Below are 24,721 nucleotides of genomic sequence, written 5' to 3' on the forward strand. Positions count from 1 at the left end.
TTATCAACCATGGGTTTATTGCGTTTAAATAATTAACTAACTAATTAACAAAATAAATAAGTGACTAACTAACTAACTAAATGAATGAATGAATGAATAAATGAACGAACGGACGACCGACCGATAATAAATAAATAAATAAATAAATAAATAAATAAATAAATAAATAAATAAATAAATAAATAAATAAATAAATGGAACCGAGCTTCATTTTCGCACATACACGTGAAAGTTGGGATGAATACTGTGAACAAATGATTTCCTTCACGCTTATTGCAGCATACAAGAAATTACGTTTTCATAAAGTCTTACTCCAAACCGAAATCTCGAAAGCAAGTAAAAACAGGCAAAAAAAATGTAAAAGTGAAACAATAACAAATAGACACATAACGTCAAAAACAGTTAAATCCGAACCCAAAACATTTTAGTCACCAAAATATGTACTAAACGTTAAGTTTACCGAGCAATGCCGACTATGACATATGCATGTGTTTACGATTCACAATCAGAAAGTCATGATATCAGAATTTCGTGTTGGTAATGTTGGTAATGATAATCAGTGACACTTCACGAACACATGCAGAGACAAATCAATTGTTTACCTAAAATCTCTAATCATGGGGGCGTAGGCAGTCAAAATCTGGGATAGCATGAACTAGTTTTGAACTTTCCTCCACCTTCTGTTTTGAAAGCTTTGACTGAGTAAATATATCTTTTAATCAATTAGGAGCATGTGGTGAACTTAGAAAAAGATTATCAATAGTGAAAAAACTGCAATAGAAATTATATGGAGGTTTAGTTAAGACAGACTGGGCGTGTCTCCTTGATTTGAGTGGTAGATTTTTTTTAAGTGATCGAATGCCAAAATACAACACTAATTGGTTCTGTGATGTCTTTAAATACATCCTTAAATTTATTGAGCCATAAAGTTCACTGACGTCCAATTTAGACCAGGATCAATAGATATACATCAGCAGCTTGTCATTACTGGAGTAAAACTGGGATTAATACCAACACCAAAGGATTCCAGTACGCAATAGAACCCATAAGTAGGTCATGGCACACCGCGACACCGTAGTACTAGTAAGCCAGGAAGTTGGCACAGAAGAATATTTTGTATCTGTATTTAAACGACTTGTATATTCCGCATAGCAAAATATGTTTAGCAGAGTTAATGATTCGGCACACTTAGTTCAAGTCATTAAAGTCACATGGGATATCGAATACTATATTTTTAATGTACATACGAAGGTGTATAATCGTGAGAAATGCTCATTCCGTATCCAAAATGTACCTCCTCGTTCTGGTGTCAGATGTAAAGATGATAGTTGGGTAAGCAAAACATGTAAAATGTGTAGCCGTAATTATTTTGAGCGAGCGACCGAGTTTAGTTTTACGCCGCACTCAGCAATAATCCAGCTATATGGCGGCGGTCTGTAAATAATCTAGTCTGGACCATGCAATCCAGTGATCAACAGATCGATCTGCGCAACGGGGACCCGATGACGTGTCAACCAAGTCAGCGCGCCTGACCACCCGATCCCGTTAGTCGCCTCTTACGACAAGTATCGTCGCCTTTTATGGCAAGCATGGGCTGCTGAAGACCTGTTCTACCCCGGAACCTTCACGGACCAATATTTTTGAAGATGAACTATTTTTCACTTGTTTGTGATGCTTATGCACACTTAAGAAGCAAATACCTCCCAGATTTTAATTGTGCATCAGTTTTAAGCAAATATATAGCTGTAAACATTCAGGGATTTACTTATAGAGAAATCACTACTTATTAAACAGTCAGACCGAAAGAAATTATTCGTCTTTAAACTTGGAATTGTTCAGTTGTTACGACTGATAACTGAAATACCGAACAACTCACTCACCCACAAGAAGCGCTGACTTAAAGACATCATTTGTTTTCTGAAGACGGGTGCGACTTGAACGTGATCTCAAGGACATGTCATGGCGGGTCTGCCTAAACGACATCAAATTCCGCAGTAAGGACAACGACAGCGTCCGGTTCAGCAAGACATCAATTGTAAGTTCATAATAACCACTTACACCACGAAACCCTATCCTTATCATTCGAAAGTCCTTTTAACACGTCCTTTATCACATGCAGTTGATAGTTTGCCCAAACTTTACTCCGATATAGGGAGCTTTAAATCGGCTGCATGTGTAACAGGGGCGCAGTGGGCGAGCTGGCTAAAGCGCCAGGCTAGTGATCCAGCGAGGTTGAGGTGTCGGGATCGAGCCCACCTGTGACCGGGTGTAAAAACCTTGGAGTCAACTTTGTGTCCAGACTCTTTCCGTGTTGTCACAACCCCTACCGTGCAGCACACACCCCTATGCACTAAAAAAACCCCACGAATCCGTTGGTGTATTACCAGATGGCGGCCACATGAATACGTGCAAACACCTAGTTGCGGGTACTGCAACGTGCAGCAAACATGGACAAAATACTGTAACCATTTGTTGCAGTGCACCCAGTGAATTGGGTACCTACTTAGGATGAGAGAGTCACACAGTGGGTGTGCCTAGTGGCAGCAAGAGTCGTATACTCCCCAGGGAGTTCAGATTGATAATACGATGTGGCGCTGAGACGGACATCCAGTGATGGAGGGAAAACAAATATAAGTGCCTTGAGCAATCGATAGTTGCATGGATATGTGCGCTGTATACATATTCTATAACATAAGATAAGATAACAATAAATGTTCTATAAAGTAACATAAGATATATATCCAATTATCATACGCCGTTATTACAATTGTCTAGTGTTATGATAATTATCTCACTAATCTACGAAATGCCACTACTTTGTGTTTCCTGTTTAGGCCTGGCTAGGAGACAATAACGCCAACAGTGACGAGGTGGGAGAACAGTGCTTCGCCAAGATTGGAATATACAAGGTGAGTACAGACGGTAACGGTCTGATATAGACACATAATATGATTGGATGGCTTGCTGTTTAACCATGCACTCTGTACATATTCAATCCAGCCGATTCAATGATAAATTTCATGACCTGGGCAATTGGGATTCGAACGAGACTGACCATCCGATCCCCTTAGTTGTAACCCTTAGCTTAGGGTTTCTGAAGACCAATTTTCACAGGGTCTGTGAGCTCTAAAATATGATAGACAGATGCACGCATAGATAAACGAATCTGTTTGTGGCATCTAATTCTTATAGATGCGGATGTTACTTCTGTTGTACGTGTCAGCTGTAACCAAGGCTTTCTTCAGAAACTTATGACATATTACATATTCGACTCAATGTATCGTACTAATATGGAGATGTAGGACCACTATAAGCTCACGCCAAGCAGTTCGATGGGCGACCCACATGAGGACTATGCATTATCAGTTTGATAACTCCATATTTTCTATTACTGTTCCTGACATCTACAAGATTTCCTTTGCCTCTACTAGCTTTATCAGATCCTGAAGTTTGGTAATACTTTCATTGACACCCCAATATCACTGATTTAACTGATCGTCTTTGATACGCTAGGGCGAAACTGTTGCTTTGAAGAGAATCGAATGTGACAAGATTGACCTCACCAGAAATGTGTTGATGGAGTTCAAGCAGGTGAGTGTATTTGATGGATTGTTAGACCCGCCCCCCCCCCCCCCCCACAATAAAACAGAAAAAAACTAAAATAACCATTTGATTAAATGGAAAGAAAGTATTAACAATTAATACCCAAATCCTTAACCAAAAGCAAAACATTCCTCATGTAAAATATCAAGATTATCACGTGATTGCATTTCTGCGGATCTTTGAAAATGTTGTAAAACGTATACAATCCTTTATTTAACATTCAAAACAATCTCCTTGTAATAAACTCGTATCTGGCGGTGTTAAAACGTGATCTTCATTAAATTATTAATGAGATGAAGAGTTTATATGTGACATATGCATGATACACCTTTTCTTCGTTTCGCTGAGGGATCGGCTGGTATCGACATAAATATTTTCACCTGACTCCTGTCTCTTTAACGTTATTGGCAGGTTCGAGATTTGCAACACGAGAACTTGACGAGATTTGTGGGAGCAGTCATTGAGCCCGGCAAAAATTACCTCCTGACAGAGTATTGTAACAAAGGAAGCCTGCAGGTATTTCATTCGGCATTTCTCGCCAATTTCATAATAGACAACTCACGTTATCATGATGCATTCTTCAGCCAACGGAATCTATTTATTCTTAGAATCGAGGCTGGATATCATCTGGCTTTTGCGTTGTATACATGCTACTTATAACAGTCATTCATGGTCAAATAGATGTACAATTGTATAATTTGAAATAGTCTCGAATAGCATTGAAACCTGTTAGCTCGAACTCTTCATTTATCGAAAGAATATCGACTTATACGTACTTCGATACAACCGAAGTGTCAATGTTTATGTTGACACGTTTCCACAGGAAACACCTTACATTGTATAAGATGATATATTCCGAGTTTCACTGTGCGCAGGACAATTAGCATTGTGTCACTGCCTGTATGCCGGATTGTACAACATGTAACTATCTGATGCAATGATGTATTCCAGGATGTACTGCAGAATGATAACATCAAGCTGGACTGGACATTCAGGCTCTCTCTGCTCAGAGACATCGCCAGGGTAGGTTTAAATATAGCTGCTTACATGTAGACTCTGCTCAGAGACATCGCCAGGGTAGGTTTAAATATAGCTGCTTACATGTAGACTCTGCTCAGAGACATCGCCAGGGTAGGTTTAAATATAGCTGCTTTCATGTAGACTCTGCTCAGAGACATCGCCAGTGTAGGTTTTAATATAGCTGCTTACATATAGACTCTGCTCAGAGACATCGCCAGGGTAGGTTTTAATATAGCTGCTTACATATAGGCTCTGCTCAGAGACATCGCCAGTGTAGGTTTAAATATAGCTGCTTACATATAGACTCTGCTCAGAGACATCGCCAGTGTAGGTTTTAATATAGCTGCTTACATATAGACTCTGCTCAGAGACATCGCCAGTGTAGGTTTTGATATAGCTGCTTACATAATTATAGACTCTGCTCAGAGACATCGCCAGGGTAGGTTTAAATATAACTCCTTACATATAGACTCTGCTCAGAGACATCGCCAGGGGAGGTTTACATACAGCTTCTTACATGTAGACATGTAGATGTGAAGAATCGAACCCGGGTCACCGACGTGACGAGCGAACCATTTAACCACCTACCCAATGACATGTTTATTTTTTGAAAAACATCTACCATAACAATGAAACCTTTTTCACACAGGGTATGGCATACCTTCACAAATCAGATGTTCGTTGCCATGGTTGCCTCAGGTCATCCAATTGCGTGGTGGACGGCAAGTTCTCCCTTAAGGTCACAGACTTCGGCCTACATAGTCTCAGAAGTACCAAGGGCACAGATTACGATGGAAACACACACGCTAAGTTTGAGAGTGAGTAAACACTTCTAATATGAATACACTCTCAGGAAGAGACTTCACAGACTTCACAGACTTCACAGTTACCTATGTGTATGTCTCCGGTTGGACAAACGTTTTACTCATTGTGCTGGGCCACCACTTGTGTACAACATCGTACAGTTCTTAACGTGTGTGAGCATACTTTTACGTCGCTAATAGCAATATTCCAGCAATATCACGGCGGTTGACGCCGAAATATTCTTCAAACCTTGTACTAATGATGGGGATCGAACCCGGACATTCGGCGTGCCGACCGAACGCTATGACCACTAGATTATCCCACCGTCTCGCAATGTTTAACGTCAGGGGAGGTGAAATGACCTTTAACATCACCTTCGAGGTAATTACTCTTATTTAGCGTACATGTGTTTCTAAAGTGATAGATCATTAAGATTCCAACCCGAAGTGGTACCCCAGGCAGAGATGCCATTACAGCGGTGCGACCAATCCTTGTTTTATGTTATTTTTTCAGGGAGGATAACAACAAATATTACATTTTAACATACAGTGGAAGCTGTCAAAACCGGCATCTGTCTTATCCTATCAACACTGTCATACAATCTCAGGGCCATCCGTGGCTTGTACATTTATCATCATCTCTACAATACAGCACATTGTCTAAACTATCTCTACAGTCCCAATGAGTGCCGGTTTAGTGAGTGAGTGAGTGAGTTTGGTTTTACGCCGCTTTTAGCAATATTCCAGCTATATCACGGCGGGGGACACTAGAAAATGGGCCTCACACATTGTACCCATGTGGGGAATCGAACCCGGGTCTTCGGCGTGACGAGCGAACGCTTTAACCACTAGGCTACCCCACCGCCCCAGTGCCGGTTTAGACAGATTCTACTGTATTTGTGGTTAAACCACTCAACCGAAACAGCAATCTTCCGTCGACCTTCTATCCACATCAGCACGGCTGTGTAATTCATAAAACATTATGTCACAAATACAGCCATGTACATTGTAACCTTTCATTGTTATTTCGTATTCACACTATCAGACACTTGTATCTGTCTTCATGACGTCACGCTATTTACTGGATATGTGCAGAGTTGCTGTGGGTGGCGCCCGAGCACCTGTTGGATGAGGGGGAGACGCCGAAGGGGGATGTCTTCAGCTTTAGCATCATCCTGGAGGAGATGCTTGTCCGGTCTGCTCCATATGATACTTATCGAGGCATTATGGATCCTCAAGGTAAGGAATAAAGAACTGTTCTTCTGACTGAGAGCCCTGTGGCCATAATTCGTTCACGGTTTACTTATAATCAGCTCACGGACCATTCAGGCAACGCTGAGGTACTGTATGTGAGAATGTAGCCTTAGTAGGTCAAGGTCAGTCATCAATATGGCCATTTGTAACGGCCATTTATTTACGATTCCGTCACATTAGCTGAAGTAACAGCTCACCTAATGAGGAACCAATCGTAATTATCATAGATATTTAATCCGAGACCCTGCTTGACAGGAAAATATATACAGAGGTACACTCACTGCGTTATGGCCGTGGTCAGACTTAGATGAGCTAATTGACAATTGAAGGTTATGCACTGAGCAATAGCAACCAATCTATAGTCTTACGTGTTTGAGCTGGCAAATGACTGGATTAAACTCACTCACTCAGCGTGTGACGTCGTGTATATTTCCAGATATAGTGGAGCGCGTGGCGAGCCACGATAACCCACCTTTCCGCCCCAAGGTCAACCAAGCATTTGGCCCCAAGGGAGTTCATGAACTCATGCACCAGTGCTGGGCGGACAACCCAGATGAAAGGCCCAACTTCGACGCCATTACCAAAACACTTCGAAATCTACAAGGGTAAGACAGGGATTCTACAGGCCAGTCATTCAGTGTAGAGTGAGTTTGTGAGTGAGTTTAGTTTTGCATAGTCATTGTAGACATTTTCACTGCCAGTGATATTTAATCGATATTTCTCGATATTTAGAATTAACTGACCATTTTTTCATAATTCCGAACTCTCGTTACTTCTATTATTGTCTCGATATTTCAATTATTTTCTTAAACTTTCCTGTTTCTTCTCATTACTTCAATTATACTTCCGTTATTTTAGAAAATCGAAACGACGAGAAAATATTAGAAGTAATGAGAAAAACGAGTTTAAATATAAAAAAAAGAAAAACAAAGAAACATGTTCGATGTTAACAACAAAAACCCCAAAGTAATAATGATTTAAAAAGGGGATGGAAAAAACGAGAAAATACTTGACATATACTCGCGGGGTATTAAGTAGAACTCGATTGTAATTGTATCAAGGACAATAGCTACGCCTATTTAATGTCCACACCAGTTAACTCCCTTGAAGATCCGGGTTAGACTTTTTCTTCTGAAACCCATGCTTGTCGTATAACTAAACTCCCTCACTCACTCACATACCAGTAAACACATGTGTTGGTTCCAACTCTAAGGCTGACAACGTATATCTCAGTGTATTGTTTCCAACAGGTCCAAGACTGACAACATCGTTGAGGCGTTGATTCACCGCCTTGAGGACTACGCATCCAACCTTGAGGACATCGTGGAGGACAGGACGCAACAGCTCATTGCCGAGAAGAAGAAGTCGGAAGCACTCCTGTACCAGATCCTTCCAAAGTAAGACCAACATTTAATCATCTATTGCATAAACTTTGAAGGTCTTTGATCATTCCGTTTCACGAATACATTATCCATAAGTATACAGTTCCCACTTAAAGCTCCACGATCAGCCCAGTTGAATAGGCTGTCGAATGGCTTGGCCAAAATAATATTTAACTATTTTCGAATAAAAAGAACCCTTGAAGGACTTTGGTCAATCCTTTCCACGAATACATCATTTATAAACAGTAGCGTTTCCACTGAAATGTTCAAGATCAATTCTCATAGTTTAATTTTTGCGTCCCCGATTTTAAACGCAGTATATTTGTATAAAAGTACATAAGTTCGACTAAATTTCCCGACAATCGCCAAAAGTACTGTAAGTCCCCATGGACCCTGGTATGGCGATTTACCTTCAGTTGTTGGCGATCTATAGCCCGTTTTTATATTAATCGTCCTCTGTAGTTACACTGTTTTCGATTTAATCACTAGTTTTAAATATGTGTATGTGATAATCTAGTTCTTCTACTGTCCTTCGTTGACAGATATTTACTATTCACATTTATGTATAATATCAGTGGTTCTCGTCACGACATGGCTGAAATATTGCCCATGTAGCGACACAGTTTAACTCATTCACTCACTCTAGATCAATCCAGATGAACAGGTTCTCCAGTGAGGTGGTCCAGTTAAATCTGAACAAAAAAATCTTTTCGATGTTTGCAAATTTCTGATTCCTAATACATGATCCATTACGGTAATCAACAATACGCAATTGGGTTACAATGACGTGTGTCAAACAATTGCAGTGGTCGCCTCTTACGACAAGCATAGAGTCTGAAGATTCATTTTCAACTCGACTCTTCGGGTGTTTACGTGCCCACGAGCTCATCGAAAGCTTTATACGAGATTGTTTGGACACATATAATACAGTCGATATTACATCTATATACTGTTAAAACAAACTTGCCATTTTTAAAAGCTATGCATTTTGTATGATGTGTTGATGGCAGGTGATGTGGTTCGGTGGTGGATGGATAAACTTTGATATACAATAGAATGGTGCTTTTTTTATTTCTGTATAATCTGGAAAATCTGAAACATTGTGCAATTAATTTCATATTACATCGAAATTATATCTATTGTATTTTAATATGATCGCAATTTCCACTTCATGGCGTCGTCAGCCAAGGCCTCAACCACGCCTTTCTACATATACCTCATGGGCTTCATTGGTCGTTAAATGTCGAGACATGTTATAGACGTAATGTTATGATAACCTGAAATCGCTTTGCTTTTGACCAACTGGTTTTATTGACAGGTCGGTTGCCGAGCAACTGAAGCAAGGAAAGTCTGTTGTCCCAGAGACGTATGAGAGCGTCACCATCTTCTTCAGTGATGTTGTCGGCTTTACGTCCATGTGTTCGGAGAGTACCCCAATGGAGGTGAGTGTGATTCCCTATACTGACAGTGTGGTCACATTTGTGACGGTCCTGATAATGAAGTCGTCAGTCAAGTTAAGTGTGTTTGTTCATGGTTTTAGACCATTGGTTCATGTACAGTCAAAGGGGGTGGGTCGGTGCTCATGACATTAACCACCAGGCGTCCAGAGACATCATAGTATACTACATTCCCTTAGTTCGTGATGATTCTGGCTCTAGGCTTGTCACCGTGGCTTACTGCAATGCGAAATACTGATGATAATGCAAGTCCTGAGACCCTTGAAGATCAGGGTTAGAACTGATCTTTAGTAATCCATGCTTTTCGTAATGGATAGTATTATTTTCTGTTATTACTTTTGTATGTTAAGTCCTGCCCGGGATTCAAACCCACATTCTCAAAGTCTGGCACAAGCAGCAACATCTAACAGATGTCTGACTTATTTTTGTGAAAGTCGAGGTGGCTGAGTGGGTTAGATTGCGGTGCTGGAGATCAGACTCGCTGACTTGGTGTACACGTGTCACCGTATCCCATTTGCATAGGTCGATGCTCATGATGTTGGTCACCTGATTGTGTGGTCCAGATTGGATAATGTACAGACCGGCACAAAGCTGGATTATCACTCATTCACTATGAGCTTACTACCACATGGCCAAAGCCTGCTACAGCACGGAACACTGTCACAACAATCCTCTCACTTCTGTGACACAGACTTCAAGATTAATGTTATATTTTCCGCAGGTGGTGACCTTCCTGAGCGACCTTTACTCCTTGTTTGACAGCGCCATAGATAACTACGACGTCTACAAGGTGAGTTGAGAAGGTTAAATAAAAAACAAAAAAACCCCAAACCAAAACAAAACAAAACAACAACAAAACAAAAACAAATAAACAAAAATAAAAAGAAATTAAAAACAAAGTAGTAAAAGAAAACACATACACACACACACAAAACCAACAGAACCTTTTCCTTAAAGCATTGATAGTGTTTGGTCTGATTCGTGGCCGTGTTAAAAAAGTATCATTAAATGTTTGGTGTCCTATTATAAATTCCATATATAGAATATATAAGGCAAGTATATAGATGGCAACTTCTTATTTATTGTATAACGTTTCTGGGCCACTTCCTGCCCCTTCTTCACCCGAATCACCCAAAAAAAAAGGGATAGGAAGGGGCCTAGAAACGTTGTGTTTACAAATAAGAAGTTCCATACACTTGTTTTTTTTTTTATTCAGCAACTTCTTAATACCTCACAAGAATCTGGTGACCAGAATGTTGGTAATGGCGGGTTCGGGAAATTATTACCCGGTAATATTTTCCAATGCCACAATCTCACAATCTGTGAGACAGATTGTCTCATCATGCTTCACGTATTGAACCATTCACCCCACACATATTGGCTCGTCTCCCCAGGTGGAGACAATCGGAGATGCATATATGGTTGTGTCCGGGCTCCCGATCCGGAACGGACAACGTCATGCTGTGGAGATCTGTAGATTAGCACTGGCGCTGTTGTCCGGGGTGGAAACCTTCGTGTTCAGACACAGACCGCAGGACAAACTGAACGTCAGGATCGGGATACATACAGGTGTGTAGTCCTGTGGTTTGGACGTAGATGATTCTCCGTTGTTCACTGGTCCCTCGGGGGCCATGGGCTCATGTACCCTCGAGGTTTGTTTATGTTCCTCAAGTTCCTCATGTACCCTCGAGGTTTGTTTATGTTCCTCAAGTTCCTCAAGGTACATGAGTCCATGGACGCCGAGGGACCAGTGAACAGCGTATCTATCTTACCGAACACCTGAATTTTAATTTTAAACTGTTTGAAGCACTTCTATTGAATGCGAGGCGAATCACCATTTTGCAGACGACACAAGGTAAACTGATTTAGAGTTATCTCCCTTCCATCGATTTTCAATCGCAAAACATCGGTAATTTCCGTGCTTCACGCGTGATTCAGTGTTATTCGAGACAAAGAAGTACTACCATGAAGCACCAGATGAGTTCCGAATTCCCAGCGGTGTACATTGAAAATAAGCGGGGTACATTGAAAATAATAGAATAGCGCTTAGCCAATCAGAAAGCGACATTCATGTGTGAGGTAAGATAATGTATCTTGTACTTGTACCAGCATGGACAAAGAAAATTTTTGTCTTTATGCAGTGTGTGAGATAAGACCAGTTCGATCGCCCGAGACGAGTTGTATTTACAGCTAGCCAGCCCATTGGTCCAGTAAGACTTTAAGATGTTCCATACATCTGAGTAAATTCACCATCATCCAATATGCTTAGGTTTGAACCAATTTACTGGCAGGACATTCCCCTCTGGCTAGATGGTGGCCCCCATGAATACTTGCATACACCTAGTTGCGGGTACAGCAACGTGCAGTAAACTTGGACAAAGTACTGCCCCAGTCCACCCAACTCTGTATTGGGTACCTCGTTAGGATTAGAAAGCCACGAATAAACTCTGTTCGCCTAGTGACAGCAAGAGTCCTATATTCCCCACTGAGCTGAGATTGATAATACGATGTGACACTGAGATCGACATCCAGTGATGGAGGGAAACAAATACCAGCACCTTGAGCAAGCACTAGTTGCATGGAAATGTGCGCTATATAAATATCCTATCCAACATACAAATATAAGTGTTCTGCTTAGTGTTCTAGTGGACTGAAATCATATGACTCCAAAGTAGACTGTCATGCTGGTTCAAGAGTAAGGTGTTTCATGCTTGAACTTCAGTCTATCGCTGACGATGTTGCAGGTCCATGTGCTGCTGGTGTAGTGGGTCTGAAGATGCCGCGATATTGTCTGTTTGGAGACACCGTCAACACAACGTCCAGGATGGAGTCTACGGGAGAAGGTAAGGAGATACCGGTACTTGAGACACGTTACGGAAACGGAACAGGCCATGAACTGACGATGGACCCAGATGGACTATGTCCCACAGTCGTACACCTAATAATGTAATCAGATGGAATATGTTGACACCCGAGGAGTAGAGCGTAAAGCACCTGATGAAGAACTCACACCGAACATGTCGTACACGTGCTGAAGAATTCAGACTTAGTATGTCACATGCCTGATGAAAGGGTTTCGAATTTGAAGACAACAACATTTAATGTCAACTTCACCCATGACTGATAACTTCGTAACCTACTACTTTCTTAATGTCCACCTTCTCCCTTCAGCTTTGAAGATTCACCTCAGTAGCACAACGAAGGCCATACTGGACGAAGTTGGCCATTTTGATACACCTCTGAGAGGGCAGGTTCCTATGAAGGTGTGTTTATGTATGTGTGATGTGCGTGTGTGTTGTGAGCAAAAATCATGCCATGTTTTTGCATAAACATGTACCCAATATGCAGAAAGTGTGTGTTTTGGCTCTTTTGCGTGGATGAATGGATGTGTCATGAATGCATCATGTGTGAGTGAGCTTTTAGCAATATTCCAGCAATATCATGGCAAGGGACACCAGGAATATGTGCGTGTGCGTGTGCGTGTGCGTGTGCGTGTGTCAGTGTGCACGTGTATGTATGTATGGATTGATCAATAACGAAATTGATCTATATTTTAGGGAAAGGGACTACAAACAACATATTGGCTTCTTGGGGAGAAAGAAGTACCCAAAGATGTGAAGCAGGAACAGAAAGTTCAGCAGCACCACCACCAGCAAGAGCAGCAGCAGCAGCAGCATCATCAACACAACGGCCAGGTGGAGACTTCTCCGAGAGAGGACATAATCAACAGTCCCCAAAGAAGCGTCAAGCTGGACGGATGGGCTGAGTCTAACGAGTCCGACGACAGTGGAGTGACCCTTGGGCCTGATCTGGACAGAGATCAGTGGAGTACGATAGAACCTCCCATCTGGAACCACACAGATTCATCACCAGCGAGAGGTAAAGTTGTTCGCATCCAAGTAGAGCAGTACAGTTCGCTGAAGCCGGAGAAGAAGATCATGTTTCAGGAACCGCATCTTGAAGATGTACTTGGTCAGCGGGGTAACGACCAGCGCCATGGATGAAGAATTGGATGTGGATGAGATGAACGTTGTTCTGATGGAGAAGTGATGTTATGTTAGCAGAATGGAAAATACCGTTTACAAAGGGAAGTGCACAGTGAGGAAAGCAAAGGGGTGTACTAGATTTCTTCTAGTGCAATTATGTTCTTCAACCATTTAGTTTACAAGTTTGCATACTGGAAACATGTTTACTGTCATAGTTTTGTTGTGCGAAGGATAATGAACAGCGAGTATTCAATCATGCGAATCAAAATTTAGTTGAGTGGGTATCACTTGTTAACGCTTTCTGCTCAATGCTACACCCAGGTGTGACGGACAGAGGGGAGTTATTAATTACCTCAAGATAATGTTTTCACATATCTGATTCTTACTTTATTTATTGAGTGAATCTTATCATATTTATTGAAATGAATTTATATCTATTGAACTGAATGATGTCCACTGTGTATGTGATACTAATCCCGTTGCTTTTCGATCATATTGCACAGTAGCACGTATGCTATACATATATATATGAAGTTGAATACGGTTATATCATACTAATCCTGTTAGATTTCGATCATATTCCACAGTAGCACGTATGTATTATATATATCATATAAGTGAATACAGTTATAACCGTATGCTGATTCGGTGTTCGCAGTTATATCATTTTGTTTATTGCACTTGCACACTTGTATTCACTTTATAACGCAATATGTTTAATAACACGTTGTTGATTGTCACTTCGTTTGTTCAATACAGTTTGTCATCAGTTATATGTTTTTAATAACACGTGTTTGTTGACATATTTACAATATATTAATCTCGTGTATAAGTATTTGATTACACCTCATGCTTGGTTGTAACTAGTTCAGAAATAAAATATGATGCAAGCAGCATCTATTGTCTCTTTGATGATCGGTTTAGTTGCAGTTAGTTGTACTCGCTGTGCAACAGTATGCGTGTGTTAATGTGTTAATGTGTTAATGTGTTAATGTGTTCGATTACCACATGAGTACAACTTATGAAGCCAATTTCTTGTGTTCCCCGCCTTGACACTGCTGGAATATTGTTAAAGGGGGCGTAAAACTAAACTCAGTTGATTTGAAGTTTACCGTTTGAGCAGTCGATGAAGTAGTGATTACAAAACCAAATGCTTTGCCACATATATATAAAAGAAACATTCTATTTATAAATCAAAAGGTCCACGTACTCAAAGACTGGCCCAAGAGCAGCAACAGAAAAAATAAATGAATAGCTAACAAGGTTCTTTGCGAGAGCACGAAAGCAGAACTAACCAAAGTTCCACACAAAATGTCACCCATTTGAAAAATATGTACACGGGTGATTATGGCCAAAATCGATTAAGGCTCTAAATAATTTCAAAGACTATTACTAAATGATATACGTTTTAAAATTTCCAAATTAGGTAAATAATTAGTGAGATATTCTCCCCCTTTCATTTATGTCTTTCACTCGATAAGGTTGAGAATGAGAAATATCAAAAGTACGCTTGAATCTGCAGTCGCATCTGCAGTCATAGTATCATTCACGAACGGGGATTTAGCTGGTTTATTTCGAAAATATTCTTTCAGTGCGACGTTTCTGTTCTTTCATGTCTATCAAATGACTGTTGAAACCCCTTTGTTTCGCCACCACGCTACAAACAAAACTGGCATGAATAATCAACTTAAAAGAGTACAGTTTATTTTTAGAACCTCGTTGAGAAACTGCACTCAATGTGAATTTGCGAAAGCTCTTGTCTGAAGCACCGAGATATTCCAAGCGTTAAGAGTGTGTGCATTTTCAGATATACTCGAGCGAATAAAAAGCCACAAAACCCAACCTTTCTGTTCCAGAGTGAACGAAGTATTTGACCTGAAGAGAGGAGGTGGGGGTAATTAGTGCTGGGTGAAGCTTAACCCACTCAATCCCTAACAAATTAACGTGACAAACATTCAAGGGTATTACTAAGCTAAAGATTTTTCAGACGCTTCAATTCATCAAACAAATTCAGCGAAGCCGAAACCTCGCGTTTCCTGTGGCAATATGGGCTAGTCTTTTATTCAAGGTGATTTTCGTAGGCGCTGAAGATAATTGCTTGAGTGAGTTGGTTTAATTCTAAGCTAAGCGACGAAGTTGAAAAAAAGCGTTGAATTTGAGCGTACTCAGGTTGGTTGATTAGTTTGTTCTTTAACGCTCTAAGCAATATTCCACCTTTACATGAGTAATCAGATCATGATAGACAATCCAGTGACCAACAGCATGAGCAATAATGGTAGTCTAGAGCATGTTTATCGATCTAGGCAACTGGGATACAATGACGTGTGTAAGGCGATCCCGCTAGTCGCCACTTTTGACAAGCACTGATTACCGAAGATCGATTCTAACGTCAGGGGGTCTGGGAGTCCTAAAAGACGATTGCAAACTATTTCTCCGATATACATAGGTAGTTTTAAATCAAGTTTAATGAAATGTGCCCGTTTCAATTATTTTAACCGATCCAGCCTCTAGAACAAACTCAAGTGTACATACATACATACATACATACATACATACATACATACATACATACATACATACATACATACATACATACATACATACATACATACATACATACATACATACCGTTTACACAAACACTCAGTTGCATCAACTACTACAGGAAACGTCCACTTCATTAACGACAACGATTACTACGTTGCGGCAATACTTGGTCACGTGACTTCCGGTGCTCTGACAATCGTACGCACGCACATGAGTAATGTGTTTGTGTTTCATTTTTACAACTTATATGGTGCAAAAAAAGCCAAAACATTTTTTTACATTTTTAAATTTTCTTAATGTGAATACTATAGCTTGAAATACAGAGTAATGTTTGTAAGAAGACAAGAAGAATCGATCCAAATTTCGAAATCATTGATACATGCTCTGAAACAATTCCTATTGAAAATGTTTTCAGTGGAACTTCCAGAAAGGCAGATCTGAAAGAATATTATGGTCCATTGTAACACGTGTATGAGTATAACATTTTTCGCTTATTGGAATAACGCAATTACGGATCAGAATCTGAAATCTAGTTTCTGATACAATGACAGATTTAAGGATGTTTCCAATGGAAGAGAGGGTTGCGACATCATTCGGGAAATGAATAAACTTTAAACATCGGAAGTGGTATTCATCTGGTTGAAGTACTCGGACGTGCAACTGAAGTACGATGTCTCGTATGTTAGTATCCACATATCAAGTACTGCAGTTCCTTCTCCGTTGTAATGTGCAAGTGAAATGACCTTCTAAAAGTACAATTCGATCAAAGACCTTTGAAGTGCAAGTGTGCAAACAATTTCCAAGGAGTGATGTTTGTACAGGTCGAACCTTTGAGGGCACTTTGAGAAGTTGCCTGGTTGAGGTTTGCCTACCAGTCATCAAAGTTCATTTGGATTACGTCATTTTCATTTTGATCAGGCGGTATTTTTAACAAGTGGAAGCGTGACTCTGAAGTGGGACTTAGGAATGAAGGGCTTGCCACTTTGGGATTCGACCTTAAATTAACAAATATCCAGATGATGTTTCAAGCTCAGAATAGGTTAGCTAGTTGACCGTGGTTGGTGACTTCATGTCATCCTAACCCGATGGAATGGATCGTTGTTCGTAATATCAGCCCCTGGATTCTTCCTTTCACACTCGATAATTTGATACTGACGTCATACTGCTGAAATAAAGTGTTAACAAACAACCAAGCAGACAGGAGAATCCTTAAACTGTTTGAGGGCATATCGCTGATTTCTAGACCTTTAGGAAACCCATTATCTGTTCAGAAGGTATCAAATGCCCAAGACCCGTGAAGGTCCCGGGGTAGAATAGGCCTTCAGAAACCCATGCTTGCCATCAAAGGCGACTATGCTTGTAGTAAGAGGCGACTAACGGGATCGGATGGTTAGGTTCGCTGACTTGGTTGACACATGTCATCGGTTTACTGTTGCGCAGATCGATTCTCATGTTGTTGATCACTGGATTGTCTAAACCAGACTCGATTATTTACAGCTGGAATATAGCTGAGTACGGCGTAAACTCACTCACTCACTCACTCAAATGCCCAATTGTGTGCTCACCAAAGTAAACTGGAAATAAAGTGAGACTTCATCGTCAGTTCCATAAATCTACAGAAAGATCCGGAGTGAGAATAATCTCCCAACAAGAATAAATGATAAGAAGAAAGACTTCAACTTTCCATTCGTCAACAATCCCCCGAGCATTAAGCTAGCAGTCCCAACCTTTATGTCGACATTTCGCACTTATACACAGATTATAAAAAGTTTTATGGTAAACTTGTTGATGACGTCACCAAATTTGCCGCACATGTACGACTTGGGTTAACAATTGACTTGCTCACGCATGTTTTTGTGACACCAATGACTCAGGGAAAGTTCAGCTAATGGTGTACATCACCTGTCATCAGTCTCTCAAGGTGATGTAATGGCGCATGCGAATGATATAGTCTGGATTATACAATAAACCCTGCTTTTGGCAAGAGTCTCTGCTGAATATGAAAGGTCTGTGTTTTTGGCTTGCCTCTTATCCTCATTTTATGCCTGTATTGAGGATTAACTTCTACTAATCCAGCGATCAGAAAAACAAACAACACATATACCATTAAAAAAAGTAGAGGATCTTCCATTTCCATTTTGCGAGCATACCTCCAGCAGTACCAATGCATATGAGAAAAAAGTAATATTTATCGATACAGATGAAACATTCCCCCCCCCCGAAAAAAAAAAAAAAAAAAGCAATACATTGTCATATTTTCCCTTGGTATCACTTCACCATCTGTTACCCCCTTGGCTTCATCATTTGCACTGTATCAGTCTTGTAAATGCAATATCCCTATTTTTAAATGATATTTTAGAGGCGGTTCTTTTTTAAATGGTATATGTATCGTCATCTGGATATCTAGCTGTTAATATTAATAAGAGGAACGACTCTGTGTTGGACAAAGGGGCTTAATGGCCCATCGAGATGCACTCATAATAGGGGACAGAGTGGACTCTGAAAGTCAGATATCGACACAGGAATTATTTTGCCATTGTTTAAGTCTTTCAGGAAATGAGTGGTATGTAGTGTGGTCACATGTCACACTGTAGCTCATTTCACAATAGATATAATTGACAATGTGAGGGTAGAGTGAGTGGGTGGGCTTGAGTAGGTATTATCGTCAAGTCCGTGAAGATCCGGGTCTGAAATGATCCCATGCTTTGTCATAGAGTCGACTAGCAGGATGGGGTGGTGGTCAGCCTCGCTTATTTGGTTGTCATATGTCACCATATCTCTTCTACGTAGATGGCAAGATGCCAACTACTGGATTGTCTGGTCCAGACTTCATTGTCCACAGATCGCCACCAGCTTGCAAATGCAGGTTCAGTTAGTTTCATTGTGACGCTGGAATAATAAAATTAAATTGAAACACGTGTTTTCTGTGAAGGTGAAGGCAATGGAACTGTTGTTTGAAGTTCAGATACAGTACGTCTTCGCCTAACACATACATGCATAATCAAACTCATGATCACTTTGATCAGTAACTGATTGGTCAGTTTGTTTGGTCATTGATTAACTGGACCATTAATTTGGCCGTTATATGTCTTCTTTCCCGGGAGAGTGTGTGGTCAAGTCGCCTCTGGGGCCACGATTCGCTAGGCAGAGTTGCGTCCCTTACTGTAGGCGCTATGGCCGTGGGTGTCAATCCCGGTTCGGCTCCATTATATTTGTAGGTTTGTCTAGGTCAAAATGGAGTTCACCGTAGTGGAACACGTCTTCGAGCTGCACCGCTTCGAGATTTCCTCTCTCATTACTCTAACACGGCATGATACTGCAGTACTGACGTAGCGTTAATTCCTGGTTGACTATAGAGCGGAAACAACTCTTGTGATAGCAATAGTCAGTAGCAACATAGGGCGATAGCGACAGCAATCTGAGGGAAAAAATAAGGGATCACATGAAAACACAGCTGGTCATTAGAGGAAGGGCATTTCTTGATCATTTAGCTCGCCATGTCAGCTCTGGACCACGTCTCTTTGCCGCAGGACGTCACCGTATAAGTGTCTCCCAGGCCGACATCCGGCAGTTCACAGCCAACATCCTTCACCGACGTCCAGAAATAAATAACTGGGAAACGTAATGCTCAAGCTATTTACTATATTTGCTTACTAATACCAATCTGTAATAATAAATTATGATAAAAATAAAACAATATATTGCAATATGAAATGTAATAAAACTTAGAAATGAATGGAAGATTCGATATCGGTGGTTAAGAGAGATTATGCCGAGATACTTGACTTGGCGATATATATCTAAATACAACCCATGTTTTCAATGACGTGTGTACGCGACAAGTAGTGGTGACTACAGTGATTGTTGTACCGTTCAGCGCGCTTTTGCCTACTCTGACCCCTCCCCGCCCCCTCCCCCACCCCAACACACACGCACGCGAGCGCGCGCGCGCGCGCGCGCACACACACACACACACACACACACACACACACCTTGCGTCCTCATCCTCCCCTCTCACCACAACGCCCAAAAGAAAGAAAATCCTCTTCTTATTTCCGTATATATACTTTGGTAGCACAATCCTGCTTCAGTAACACGAAGCACATACTGGGATGGGTGTTGACTAGAGTCTGCATAAAATATACTGTTCAGAAAAAGTAGGGGATATTCCAGTTAGCGGGCATACCACTAGCCAATACCAACGCAGATAAGACAAAGTATTATATGTCCATACAGATAACATATTACCAAAGGAATGGAATAAATTGTCCCATTTACCCTTAATTTCTCTTCACCATCTGTTCCCTTAGCTTCATCACGTGCATTTTATCAATCAATTTGTAAATCCAGTACCACTACTTTTTTGAAATGGCATATTTTCTCTCAATTTCCGTTTACATTACAAAAACAAACTCGATATAAGTTCTTTTTCGCCGAGTTAAAAATATAGTTAAATACCGAAAAGCAAAAATAATAATTGTTTATTTCCATATATTTCTTAAAATGTCGCAGTGAACTCATGAAAGTAGGTCAACAGCTTCCGTAATACTAGGTGGTCTCAATCACTTTGTCGAGCTACAACAAGTCTGGCGCCTCCATGGTGCAACTCCTCACTCGACCTCCTAAGTATTTCAAGTGGTGAAATATAACTCGGCTCCCTGATCCTACAACACGTATGTCTAACAAGGGAACAGTATTGTGTCTGGTGTAAATTTGCACTTGTGAAGACTCATGTGCAGTAGTTCGGGTGACTTGTCTTAGAAATACAGATCGATTAAACCATGAATGGAGGTATTAACGAATGATTGATCTGAGATGTGTTTTCCATTTCGTTGTAACCGGAGTTCGTTATAACCGGAGTTCGTTGTAACCGGAGTTCGTTGTAACCGTAGTAGTCGCTGTTCGGCTAAAATATACAGTGAGTGTGACCAGGACCAAAGACACAGTTCGCTAAACATCAATTCTTTAAAAGTGTTAGTTACAATTGAAGCTTACTGCATTAAACTAAACAAGTACTTCGATACAAACGGATTTTCGATATAAGGTTGTGAGTGTTTAAGAGTATTCGACACACTACAGTGTATGCACATAACAGAACGTTGTTGCGAAATTTAATTGATGTACCTGATATTAAAGTAAATCAAATGAACAGAAAGTGGCAGTCGGAAATGACGAACATAGATCGAATCTAAAGTAACCTTCTTGTCTTAAGGGGCGACTAACGAGATGGGTTCGTCAGAAACGTAACCTATTTTCGTACATCGTTGCTCATGATGTCAGTCACTGGATTGTTCTATCCAGACTGGATTATTTACAGCAGCCGTCTACTAGATGGAATATACACTCAGCAGGGCTCTAACTGTTTGGTTGACCCATGTCATTATATCCCATCTGCGTAGATGGATGCTCATGATGTTAATCACTGGATACATGCGTATTTATCACAGCCGCCTAATAGCTGGAAATTAGTTGAGCTGCTTTAAAAAAAGCAAATACAATCTTTACACTAAACATGGCTTTAGCTGGTTGAAATATGCCATCATATCCTAACTGAATCGGTGCTCATGATGTCAGTCACTGGATTGTGTTGTCAAGACTTGAGTGTAAAGCTGATTCAAAACCAATAAAAGCTTTACACACATATGGATTCGACTTAACAGTTGGTTGACATCATCACATTTGTGTACATCAATGTTTAATATATCAATATTATATCACTGGATTGCCTTGTTCAGACTTGAGCATAAAACTCAGTGTTGCTTTAAGATAAATAAAATCTATACACTGTTTTAGCTGTTCACGCATTTATTTCTTTAAATAGGCTGCACCATACAATCATGTTCCATTCACACGAGTGCCGATATCTGATATACAGAAGGAAACTTACTAAAGTCTCGTGTACAATTACAGTGCAAAAATACACACCATCACCAACTTGCCATTACCCTATGAGCCCCAGCCGTAATCTAACACATCAGAAATCTCTGAACAGATACGTATGTGATTAGCTATCGTACGTTCACATGTTGTTCCAACGTTACGTAAGTCAAGCCAGTCACCGGATGAATGTGCTTGACAGATGGTAGACTTTGGGATATCAAGCACAGTCACATTAGTATGTTATTTAATAGTACTGTATTCATTCCTACAGTATTTCAGTAGTTTAGTGTTATGCTTTGTCTACGACCCATCTCTTGTAATGATAAAAATAAAATTAGTTACATCAAATAAAAAAAAAATGAAATAAATGAAACCTTGTTAATCCGAAATGAAACCTTGTTAATCCGAAAGATAATAGTGTTTCAATGAGTAAGTGTGGTTTTACGCCCCTTTTAGCACTATTCCAGCAATATCACTGTGGGGAACACCAGAAATGGGATTCACACATTGTACTCTTGTGGGGAATTCGAACCCGGTTTTCAGCATGACAAGCAAACACATTAACCACTAGGGTACCACTGTATTCTTTAAAATCGTCCGGATTGAGGCGTTCTGGATTAACGAGTAATCCTTTTAGGGGAAAATATTCATAAATGCTCCCGGGAGACATTCCGGTTTATCGAGGGTTCACTTTATGTTGAAAGTATATAGTTCAAACAGTTCATCAAAAGAAGATATGCATACACGCAGCATGTAATATAATAAACAAACATACACGATGTGACTCGATAATTACAAACACAATAGTTTGTATCCTGTCATGCCAAGTTATATATTCCTGTGCCTGTAAACAATCACAAACAGTCAATAAGCCGAAACAAAATTTGATTTGAGCCTTTTGGGGGAATAATCGTTCTGGATCTCATGCTAAATGTCCCGATTTCTTGCGTTTTAGCCAAAACGTTGCCTTGACGTGTGAAAAAAAAAAGAAAAAAAGAAGAACCTCCTCATTCTGATCCATCCCTAGCTTCAAGTCTTTGAATGTCATTTAGAAGTGTAAATACATAAGAATGAAGATTTTATGGATATCAACTTCTTTATGAGAGAACACAACGTTTCGGAGTTAATGCTTACTCCTTCATCAGGTGATTGAGAAAGGGATACAGAGGTGTATTTATATGTACAGGTAAAACAATAACAAAGTAACAAGTGGAATGAGTTAACGAAAGCTAGTATAAACAAGCACTGATAGGAAGCCGATAGTTAAGATAACAATGATGGAAGCCAACGGTAATGCATTACAGTTGATTGGATATGTTTACATAACATGATTGGGGATAAGGATGGAAGCCAATGGTGATACATTACGCATGATAGGATGATGTACATAACACACGATAGGGGGTGAGCATGTATACATGAGGGTTGGTGATGTACAAACACAAGTATGTACTCGGGTAGATAGGCTATACATGAATTACATAGATAGAATGTACACAGGTAGATGAGATTAATTTATCAATAAGTCCCAGGCACTTGGTAGGTACACTCCTTGGTCGCGGTTGATGGCTGGTTTCTGTCTCCGGATCTCGATGGCCTCTTGCAGTTTCCTTTGGCGCCAGTTGTTGTTGTTGGTAGATAGTATCCTAGTGTCCTCCCATCGAATTGAGTGTTCAGGGTTCTTGAGAATATGTTCAGAGATGGCCGATTTCTGGTCGAGTTTCCTGACTGAGGTCTGATGTTCCTTCATTCTGGTGTTGATTGGTCTCAGCGTTTCTCCAATGTATAGGTCGCCACAGTTGCAAGGGATCTGGTAGATGCATCCTCTCGGGTTAGGGTGTTCACAGCTGGGTCCTAAAAGCCAACGGTAAAGGACCCAGCTGTGAACACCCTAACCCGAGAGGATGCATCTACCAGATCCCTTGCAGCTGTGGCGACCTATACATTGGAGAAACGCTGAGACCAATCAACACCAGAATGAAGGAACATCAGACCTCAGTCAGGAAACTCGACCAGAAATCGGCCATCTCTGAACATATTCTCAAGAACCCTGAACACTCAATTCGATGGGAGGACACTAGGATACTATCTACCAACAACAACAACTGGCGCCAAAGGAAACTGCAAGAGGCCATCGAGATCCGGAGACAGAAACCAGCCATCAACCGCGACCAAGGAGTGTACCTACCAAGTGCCTGGGACTTATTGATAAATTAATCTCATCTACCTGTGTACATTCTATCTATGTAATTCATGTATAGCCTATCTACCCGAGTACATACTTGTGTTTGTACATCACCAACCCTCATGTATACATGCTCACCCCCTATCGTGTGTTATGTACATCATCCTATCATGCGTAATGTATCACCATTGGCTTCCATCCTTATCCCCAATCATGTTATGTAAACATATCCAATCAACTGTAATGCATTACCGTTGGCTTCCATCATTGTTATCTTAACTATCGGCTTCCTATCAGTGCTTGTTTATACTAGCTTTCGTTAACTCATTCCACTTGTTACTTTGTTATTGTTTTACCTGTACATATAAATACACCTCTGTATCCCTTTCTCAATCACCTGATGAAGGAGTAAGCATTAACTCCGAAACGTTGTGTTCTCTCATAAAGAAGTTGATATCCATAAAATCTTCATTCTTACATCCCTAGCTTGAATACTACTGAGTGAAGCTTTCACAACAAGCAGAAAAAACATTCCGAAAAATAAAATATAGATACAAAAATGTTTGAAGGTCAAAACAAATTTTCTATTCCACGAAAAGTTCAC

General features: G+C 40.4%; 1 protein-coding gene across 1 annotated transcript in view; it reads left to right on the forward strand.

The window, feature by feature from the left end:
* Positions 1 to 14,402, forward strand: part of LOC137261424 (atrial natriuretic peptide receptor 1-like) — a 53,569-nt gene extending 39,167 nt beyond the window's left edge. The window contains exons 9-23 of the mRNA XM_067799171.1: positions 1,924 to 2,035; positions 2,835 to 2,909; positions 3,514 to 3,591; positions 4,015 to 4,119; positions 4,555 to 4,626; positions 5,273 to 5,441; positions 6,522 to 6,665; positions 7,117 to 7,285; positions 7,931 to 8,077; positions 9,381 to 9,504; positions 10,241 to 10,309; positions 10,914 to 11,088; positions 12,264 to 12,362; positions 12,691 to 12,782; positions 13,077 to 14,402. Of these exons, the coding sequence (XP_067655272.1) occupies positions 1,924 to 2,035; positions 2,835 to 2,909; positions 3,514 to 3,591; positions 4,015 to 4,119; positions 4,555 to 4,626; positions 5,273 to 5,441; positions 6,522 to 6,665; positions 7,117 to 7,285; positions 7,931 to 8,077; positions 9,381 to 9,504; positions 10,241 to 10,309; positions 10,914 to 11,088; positions 12,264 to 12,362; positions 12,691 to 12,782; positions 13,077 to 13,523 (2,077 nt within the window). The 3' untranslated portion in view covers positions 13,524 to 14,402. The remainder of the gene's footprint in view (positions 1 to 1,923; positions 2,036 to 2,834; positions 2,910 to 3,513; positions 3,592 to 4,014; positions 4,120 to 4,554; positions 4,627 to 5,272; positions 5,442 to 6,521; positions 6,666 to 7,116; positions 7,286 to 7,930; positions 8,078 to 9,380; positions 9,505 to 10,240; positions 10,310 to 10,913; positions 11,089 to 12,263; positions 12,363 to 12,690; positions 12,783 to 13,076) is intronic.
* Positions 14,403 to 24,721: the final 10,319 nt, after the last annotated feature.

The sequence above is a fragment of the Haliotis asinina genome, chromosome 14 (assembly GCF_037392515.1).
Source record: "Haliotis asinina isolate JCU_RB_2024 chromosome 14, JCU_Hal_asi_v2, whole genome shotgun sequence".
Taxonomy (NCBI): domain Eukaryota; kingdom Metazoa; phylum Mollusca; class Gastropoda; order Lepetellida; family Haliotidae; genus Haliotis; species Haliotis asinina.